The sequence below is a fragment of the Haliotis asinina genome, chromosome 11 (assembly GCF_037392515.1).
Source record: "Haliotis asinina isolate JCU_RB_2024 chromosome 11, JCU_Hal_asi_v2, whole genome shotgun sequence".
Taxonomy (NCBI): Eukaryota; Metazoa; Mollusca; class Gastropoda; order Lepetellida; family Haliotidae; genus Haliotis; species Haliotis asinina.
The window spans coordinates 47,159,011-47,168,667 of NC_090290.1; the positions used below are offsets into that span (position 1 = coordinate 47,159,011).

The 9,657-nt window shown below is 39.4% G+C and overlaps 1 protein-coding gene across 1 annotated transcript; it reads right to left on the reverse strand.

The window, feature by feature from the left end:
- Positions 1-5,876: 5,876 nt before the first annotated feature.
- LOC137255482 (uncharacterized protein F54H12.2-like) lies at positions 5,877-6,815 on the reverse strand. The gene has a single exon (XM_067792918.1). It carries the CDS (start codon positions 6,813-6,815, stop codon positions 5,877-5,879), a length of 939 nt encoding a protein of 312 aa, XP_067649019.1.
- Between the last annotated feature and the right edge of the window lie 2,842 nt (positions 6,816-9,657).

A 9,657-nucleotide genomic window follows, 5' to 3' on the forward strand; every position in this document is an offset into this window, starting at 1 on the left:
TTAGTCAGGAAGACTATACATTTGTTCATGAATTATGGAAGGAGTTTGACTGTGAAACCATGAGCGACTTTGTCCGGTTGTATGTGAGTGTTGATGTGCTGCTATTAACCGACATCATAGAGACCTTCAGAACAGGGTGTTTGACTGACTATGGTCTTGACATTTGTCATTATTACTCCATGCCAGGTTTTTGTCTGGATGCTGCTATGAAAATCACAGATGCCAAACTTGATCTGTTCACTGATGTCGACACTTACAATTTCATTGAAAATTCCATTCGTGGTGGGGTGTCTATGATTAGTAAGAAATATGCAGTTGCTAACAATTATCACCTATCGGGTTTTGATCCACTGAAAGACACCTCCTTTCTTCTCTACTTTGATGTTAACTCTCTATATGCAACAGTCATGCTACAACCGCTCCCCATTGGAAACTATCGCTTCATCAGTTCTGAAGAGTATGACAGCATTGACTGGACAACTGTCGATACAGAAGGAGATACAGGTTACATCCTTGAAGTCGATTTGTTGTATCCCAAACACTTACACAAAGCTCATGCTGCTTTTCCCATGGCTCCTACACATGATGACATTCCCTATGATGAGTTTTCACCTGCTCACCAGAAACTGTTAACTCATTTCAACCCACTCAAAAAATCGTTGCGTAAAGGTTCAAAGAAATCATCCGGTAAAATACTGTTCACTACTCTAAAAGATCGTTCCCACTACGTGGTTCACTTCAAAACGTTACAGCTGTACCTGAGACATGGATTGATATGTACAAAAATACACAGAGTGTTAAAATTTAGACAAGGAGCATGGTTGAAACCTTACATCGATCTTAATTTGAGTAACCGCAAAAATGCCAAGGATGACTGTGATAAAGATCGTTATAAACTCATGAACAACTGTGTGTTTGGACGGTTCTGCATGAATAAACGAAAGCATAAAACAGTTCAGTTGGTAACACAGAGATCTAAACTTCGAAAATGTGCAGCTAAAAGTAACTTCAAACAGGTCAAAATTTTTTCAGAAGACGTGACTGCAGTAGAGTTGGAGAAATTATCTGTACATTTAGATCAACCCATTGCTGTTGGCTTCACCATCTTGGATTTAGCCAAATATGAAATTTACACTTTCTATTATGATGTCATGCAAATGCAGTATGGGCCAGAAAGACTTGACCTTTTGATGACGGACACGGACAGTTTGTTTATGCATGTACATGCACCTTCACATGAACCCCTTTTGGATCCTTATGTGTTCATGAAATACAATCAACATTTCTTTGACACTTCCAACTATGCACCTGATGATCCAAAAGGGTTATACTCGGATGAAAATCGCAAGGTAACTGGTAAAATGAAGGATGAAGCAGGCGGGAGCATCATATTAGAGTTTGTGGGACTAAAAAGCAAAATGTACTCTTTTCTGATGCAAACATCTAAAAACGTCATCGAAAAAAAGACAGCTAAAGGCATTAAGAAATCTGTCATCAAGAAATTTCTCAGACATGATATGTATAAACAATCATTATTTGAACAGAAGAGGTTCAGTTGTTCCTTTCACTTGATTCGATCATACAATAACACTTTGTACACTGAGAGACAAAACAAAGTGGCATTGACACCAGTTGACGACAAGAGGTATCTGTTAGATGATGCTGTTCACAGCGTTCCTTATGGATATTCACCAATCTAAAAAAAATTGTATACATTCACTATGTATGTGAAGACATCTTTCCACAAGAAAACAGTGCTCAACAGGTATGTGCTTCCTTTACGCATTTGCCATGTATGGAGTCCTTTACTCATTCACCATATATTGCTTCCTTTACTCATTCATTATATATAATTTATCTAATTATATATATATTGCTCCTTTTATCTAACTATTTATCTAATCATTAATTTATTTTCAGCGTCAAAATGAATGTTCAGAGATTTGTGTACAGACTGATCGGTGCCAATGGTGAAACGCTGCGTGAAGGACAAACCTTAAGAAGAACACGAATGGCTGCTTATCAAGCTGCACAGAGGGTTCTGCAGCGGCTCATGGAACAGGGTGTGATCCCTGCTAACACTGTATATCCTGTGGAAGTGCGTGAAATTAACACCACAAGGCCATCTCTTGAGCGTGCACGTGACTTGAGACACCATCGTCAAATGTTCGAGTCTATTCTCAAAACGCTCTACCTGAATGAACTCCAGACAAAAATCACCAAATTGTGTGAAGACGATTGCTATGGATGTGAAATTGGTCATCCGTTTCAAATCAATCACCAGTGTGTGATGCTGAATAGTGATGAAAAGGTGGAGCGCTATTTTGAAGAAGCTCTGAGTGGAATATCTCATCAAAACATGTTAGAAAGTGCACGTCATCAACGTACACAACTCAGACTAAACTTCCATGATAGATACACCGACTGGTATGACAACATTAACAGTTTGAACGCTGGTTTGCTTTCCAACACAGGAAAAGAGAAACTGCTGATGCTGACCAAACTCAACATGCATTTACGGTAAACAACAAGACCAACTAGTCATTTAGTAATCCATTTTTTTATTTCCTTGTACATAATATGTATAGAAGAATGGATGTACATTAAAATGGTTCGATTGTTTTCCTTACGTTTGTCACACCAGGCACACCATGAGACGCTTTGCGTTTTATATATAAAGTATTTACAGTCTTCTTCTTTTTGTCTTTATTTTGCCTGCTTTTCATGAGATGTTTAGGAACGTGTAAATGTCTCAAAAGTTTATAAAACTCTCTATATCCCACTGGTCGGTGACTCAGCACCTGCTTTCATGATGAGAAAGCGGAGCAAGTCCACTATATTTGAACCATGTAATACCTCACCATTAGGTAACACAAGTCTTAGATCTCCTGTTAGTCCTATTTGACCATTCAGAATATTTTCTTTCACAAATATCCACAAGCTCATTAACTTCCCAATGGTCTTTGTAGACGAAACCCCTCGAATGATCTGCTCGGGGACACGAAGCATAAAGTCCATGTTATGTTCCATGACAGATGCAACCGTTTCATCACTAGAACCCTTATTATGATTCATCATCTTCAGATCTTGTCTCGTCAGAGGATTCTGATTCAGTATCTGATTCGCTGTCTGAGGAAGAATCTGTTCTTCTTGATTGTTCATCAACCTCTGGTAGGTCTCTCTTGTCAGAAGAACCATAGGCTTGCTCATTGTGAATCGATGAGAGGTATACTTGAAAGGATTTTATGCAAATGGGTAGAACCGAATGATGTGTCAGAATCAGCTCACGTTTCTCGCGACTACTAACTGTCTTGCTGGCTAAAGATCGAATGCACTTCTTGTAGCGTGAGAGACGCATTTTATCACTGTGTGGTAAGGGTATGATTCCTCTCAAAATGTTAAATATAAGAGTAATCACTGACATAAGCTGTTCACGTGAGGCATGTATTAACAAAGCCTTTCTTTGCCTGACACTAGCTTGTTCCAACATCATAAGAAAAGCTGAATGTTTTTGGAGCAGACCACTCATGTTGATGCTGTTGGGTAGCTGTTCCACTCTCAAATGAAGACACACATCTTTGGTTAGTGTTATTTATCTAGAAACCCAAAATCGCATCTTCTTTGTTGTCATCGTCTTTGCACTGACTACAATCATGAGGAGGATCTCTTTGCCAACTTTCCAACAAATCTTCACCCTTAACAGACACAGTGGTACTGTGTTTTGAGTCTTCGTAATCTTGTAAAGACATAGCCTTTCGAAAAATATTATTAGCAACCACTCGCTCGTTTTCACTACAGAAACATTCGTAGTCTACCCTTCCATCTATCCATATGTCTTCATCTAATATGTTGGGACACAGTCTGTTATTCCACAAGAAGTCTTTAATGACTTCAGTCCATGAGTCATAGTGATGTTCTGTTTGTAAAGCAGCGTAATCGTCTCCCCACACTGACACTGTAAACAACATTCGAGAAGCTGTTTCTTTCAATGTTGCATCATCCTTTCTGTGTTTTTCGATAATGTTGATCAGACAATTCCTTTCTTTCACTGCATACATTCTGACCGAGGGCTGACTGTACTATGGCTGAAGTGACGTGAATTGGTTGTTATATGGAAGGTTGTCAGTTTGAAAAACTACGGTGATTAATATTTATTCAAAGTTGCTCACGTCTAACCTTTCTTGGTATCCATGGGTTCAGACACCATGTGTATATAGTTACAGTGTGGAGACAGTCTGAAGTGTTCAGTCATGGGATCATCATCGGGTATCCATTGATGTACACGAAGCCTACATTTGAAGCAGTAGACTTTATCAGACTGTCCTGTGTAAATAAATCCTGCTTCAGCCATGGCTTTTGGCGACTGTTTCATTTGAACAGGCCAGTTGTTGAACGACTTCAATCTGTCACTAAACTTATAGCCATACTCCTCAGTGTAACGCTCTGCTTCAACACAGTCTGCGAGCACATCATTGAACCGTCCGCACACATCCATGGTTCTGTTCAACTTCAGCGGTGAGTGTGAAATGATGAAAACACTTGTAGAGAGACGAATATATCATTTCAGTCCTACTTCTGGGACTGTTGTAAGTAGACTGTACATACTTCATCATCAGGAAATATGTTTGTGCGTAAACGTCCATAGCGTTCATCAGCATGGGGTGAAGCATCCAAAACAAGATACCCATATTGTTTTCTCCCAACTGCATCTTGGAAGGATTCCATAAAATATTTAATTTGACCTGGAAATATTTGCGACGCCAAAATTCTGTATTCGTGTGCTGAACGCGGGTTAGACAACAGAACAAAGTAATGGGTGTTTAGAGACATGGTTCTGTTACATTCGCCTTTAGGAAAGGCTGACTGTTGAATGTTAATGACAGTAATTCCCAGATGATGAGATAGTGTGGTATAAAGATGTAAAAACAGAGGGTTCTTACAAATGTCTTGCATGAAGTCATCTACTACCAGTACACACCATTTATCGGATTCCGAAGAATATGATTTTAACTCCTCTTCTGTAGGTAGTGCATCTTTAAATCGAATGTTGGGAATCGTCCTCTCAAGTTCGCTGTAGGCATCCTGCCACACGGCATAGCAATACACAATCAGGTTGGGTGGTGGATCGAACATGCAGCTAGCTTGTTTTAAGAGCTGTGCAACCCAAAAGGTTTTCCCACTTGAAGATCCTCCCACAACCGATATTGTAGTAGGAGTTTGAAATGGTAACACACATTCTCCCATGATGTATTCAGATCGCTCTTTAGCACAGAACTGCAATACTAGGCTTGATACCGTGGTATTTATACACAACACAAACCTAATCTCATCTACACTAATTTTATTAATATTTTTTGTTCATACATAGATATAACATCAGTTACAATCTAGACAAGAAGCAGAGCAGTATTTGAAATAATTACAAACATATTCAGATACAAAGGCGTCATTCCACATGAAGTTGTTTACATCAAACTGATGAAGTATATGGTTTAGACTCTGGCATGCTTTAAATTTACATAATACATAGTACAAACAATAGAACCCACACACATTTGAATTCACAGATTGTAACCGGTGATTACTGCGTAAGTAAGAACCAGCATAAGTCTTTAAATAGCGATCAAATGTAACATCAACAGGATCTGCTAAACTATCGAAGAATTCTGCTGTATTGTTTTTAAAGTACATAGCAACCCAGTGGCGACCACTGTTCTGACTGGACTCAGTATTCACAATACATCCTACACCTTGTCTTTGCATGAAAGGTGCGATTATAGGAAGCGTATCTCTGGCATACACCCCCAAGACGTGAGTCTGTAAGGTTGAATCACACTGAAGGGCGCACATCAACTGTGAAGCTTTCATCTCTGTATTTACTTGATGAAGACGTTTCGCGCTTGATCGATTTCGATGATCGAGTTTCTTTCACTGAGAATGATGCAGCTCAGCGTTTTGGTTAGTGCAGCTTTGAACTCGATTTCCAACCGCACATTTCCAGTCTTCACCAGATTGAGGTACTCTGATTCTCCACACAACTCTTCCAGTTCAAAGACAAACAGTGCATTTCCTAACAAAAATTCTCCCCTGGATATGAAATTTCCTCGATTTTCTCTCCAAAACCCCATGCCATCAAACATGTTTACGTAGCTGTTCACATCATCAGCTCGAGTTGGACGTCCAGGTACACTGACACCATTCACATAGAGACTGACAGTTTTGAGCATGCTGGATTGAAAGTTGAAAGGATTCTTGTCATATGACCCATTCAAACTCTTGCTTTCCACAAAGGCGATGATGTAACGATTAGCAATGGGGTTGGACACATTATCAATGGTATGGGTCAGTTGAGAAACAGGGATGCTGTTGACCTTGACCTCAGACTTGGTGAAAGGGTAGAGTGCATTGGAGTTATTTTCGAACAGGGTGTTGTGAGCTAGAATCAGCGCCGGGTTGACTTTGAGTTTGCATACTTGAAGATAAGCATCGAGTAGCTCAATGGTATACTCTTGGTTGGCTTTACCGCTCATCAAACAGAAAGTAGGTGATGATCTGTACAATTTCAAAGTCAAATCTACTCCATTGATTAAATGTCTTTTCATGCTAAACACATCTTCATACAAAGGTCCAGACATGGTCAGTTCATTGCTCTTCTTGATGTAGGTACCACGTGCAATCAAACCGTAGTTGGTTCCAGTGACACAATCAGTTGTTTCAATGGCATCATTATCTTCACCCTCATCTTTGTAAAACAGCTGCGATGTCATTTGAGAGCTTTTCGCATCAGCTCCATAGGTTAGCAAGGTCTTCATCATGCTCTTGTAAGCATAATGATTGTTGGTCGAAGACACCAACTGGTTCTGCATATACACTGAAATTTGAGAAAACAGTGCCTGCAAAAGCAAATTGACAGGTGCCACGTGTTCGTCTGCATCCAATACCGATCCATCCGCATGGGTGACTTTGAGTTTTACATGCAGTTTTGTTCGCTTCAAATCAATGTAATCACTACCCGAATTGGATATGTGAAATTCCAGTGGAGAAGAGTCATTAATTTGACTGAGTGGGCGTACATCTACAAAATAGTGTTGCTGGATACTGGTCTGATATGGAGGTAAGGTAAATAGGTTCAGCGAATCCGGTACCAACTCTTCAAAAGTTTTGCTATTCAATAAAGACATGATGCTCAACTGAAGATGTCGTTTTCTTTCACAGGAGTACACTTGAGCACTTTAGCTGTCTTGGAGGCGATGTTACTTGTCTGACGTATCTTCTTGGTTGTGGCAATCTGTTCACCTGCAGCTCTTTTTAAAGACCTATGACGCTTTTCTTTAGCATCCGCTCTCTCCACAACACTTTGTTGTTCTGAAGTCATCTGCAGTTCGATTTTAGGTTCTTCCGGTTGAGAAACAAATCGGTGAGATGGAATAACTTTAGGGGGAGCTTTTCCATTCACAACACGAGAAGTACTTGTCATTTGTTTCTTGAAGTATTTCTGCCATTTGCTATAATCTGGGATATACAGAGGGAGGGAATCCATGTTCAGTCAGCAAAGGGATAACGTCTCAAGTGAAGTGTTGCATAAGTCTGCTCTTTCAAGAATGACAGTGGTGTTCCACTGCTCGCTTTTATACAGATTTCAATGTCAGGTGACTCTTTGACCATCACATGGATATTGTATTCATTAGCAAAGGAAAAGTTGGGTCCATTCCTCAGATCAATGCGTCTTAACAGTGGTAACTGGGTATTACCCACCAGTGAACTATCGCACAGGTTACACAGTATATCTACATAAGGATCGTTCACATGAGTGAGGTCTATCTTTCCAAAGTTTAACTCGGATAAAGACACGACCCAAAATCCATCAAACAGCAGTCTTTGATTGAGCTTAATGCGAAAATGATAAGGGCTGTTATCCTTGAAATAAGAATTTTTTGTGTCAGAACTCTTGAGAAACACATATTTCTCCATCATAGGTTTTTCAGTTGACTTTCTTCCACATATGAATCAAAAGAACTAGGCCAACCTAACCAACGAACCAAAACATACGTTTTTCCTCTCATGCGTTTCTTCTTTAAGATCTTTTCCACTTGCCACTCAATATCGTCTCCTTTGTTAACCTTTTGCAGTTCGGCAGTGTAAAAACTCCCTTTAATAAGTTCACCATGAAAATCTTTAATTCTGTACAGAGGTATGTCTTGTTTCTTGAAACGTTCTGTTACTTTGAAAAGTTCTTCCGTCCACTTCAGATCAAGTTCTTTGCTGAACGGTTTCCTCAGGTATGGGATGCGAACAAGATCACCAACTTTATATCTGTATTTCTTTATCACTTGACCTTTTTTTTCCTTTGACTTCAACAAGGGTTTGACATACAAGTGTTGCCAAACTTTCAATTCATTGCTTTTATTGACTTGAGCAGGTGATAGAAGGGGTAAAGACGAATGTGGGGTGTTATTGTAGTTGTACACCAAATCAGGTAGAACACTGAGATAATGCTTGGTGTTCTTACGTGTCATGTAACGTGTGATCAACGACTTCAGTGTTCTGTTGAAGCGTTCCACATAATTACTTTTAATGTTTTCGTTGCGTGCAATAGTAATGGTAATATTTTGTTTTTCCAAAAAAGATTTGAACACTCCCTTAAACTCACTACCACCATCTACGCGTACTTTTCTTGGTTTTCTTTCTTGAAGTATTTTTTTAAAGGCTTTCAACACGGACTCTGGCCTTTTATTTTCCAAAGGAAGGACAAAAGTAAACCTACTCAGTATATCAATCACGACAAGCAAATACCGGATACCCTCATTTTCTTTGCTGTAGCGTGAAAAATCAGCAAGGTCCACATCCCACATTTCGTCCATGGAATTCACTCTGACTTTCATCCTTTTAAATCTATGCTTGACTGGTTTGTGTAAACTGTAAGGATCTTGGTTGTTGACAAACCATTTCACCTTCCTGAGCTTAACATCAGGTTGAGGTGTTGTCTTCAATACCCGTCGGAGTTTGGACGGACCATAGTAGGCTCCTGGATTGTGAGGGTCATAATAATACTTTTCTAATGCTTTTTCGTGCCTCTCTAACAATACCCTGTTCATCTTTTGTGAACTCACACACGTACTGAATGAAACCAGTTGTAACAGGCAATATATAACATGAAGGTACGAATAGGAAGGAACATATGCTTTAATTAATAGAATTCATTCATGTATACATTCACAATTATTGAAAGCGATTTTCTAACAACAGCATCTTAACCACACGTTGCTTCAGATCATGAAGCCACTCTGATGTTTAGAATGAGTGTCCCGAAAGTCTTTGCAGCGGTATGAAACTATGTTCACGTAATTCAGAGATGTGTCATCACTAAATACTTCCAACCATTTATCAATCACGTGTTCATCATTTATTTCACTCATGGCCGTCATGAAAAGACCATCAACGTGATCCTGTTCTAGCATGTGCTTACACGTGTGCACCAGTTCTCCCTCAGGTTCAAACATACATCCAAAACACAAATCACAGGATAACCGTCTAAGAATCTTAGCCAGTTCCAAAGTGTAACACAAAGTGAGAAGATTTTCCGCATGCTTTATGTGATTTCCACTATCAACTTCGTCGACACACAAGAACAGTTTTCTTGTCTTCTTGATGATGATT

What these genes read in the sequence shown, in the direction of transcription:
- LOC137255482 (XM_067792918.1), bottom strand. Translation starts at nt 6,815, where the DNA reads ATGATGAAGACCTTGCTAACCTATGGAGCTGATGCGAAAAGCTCTCAA.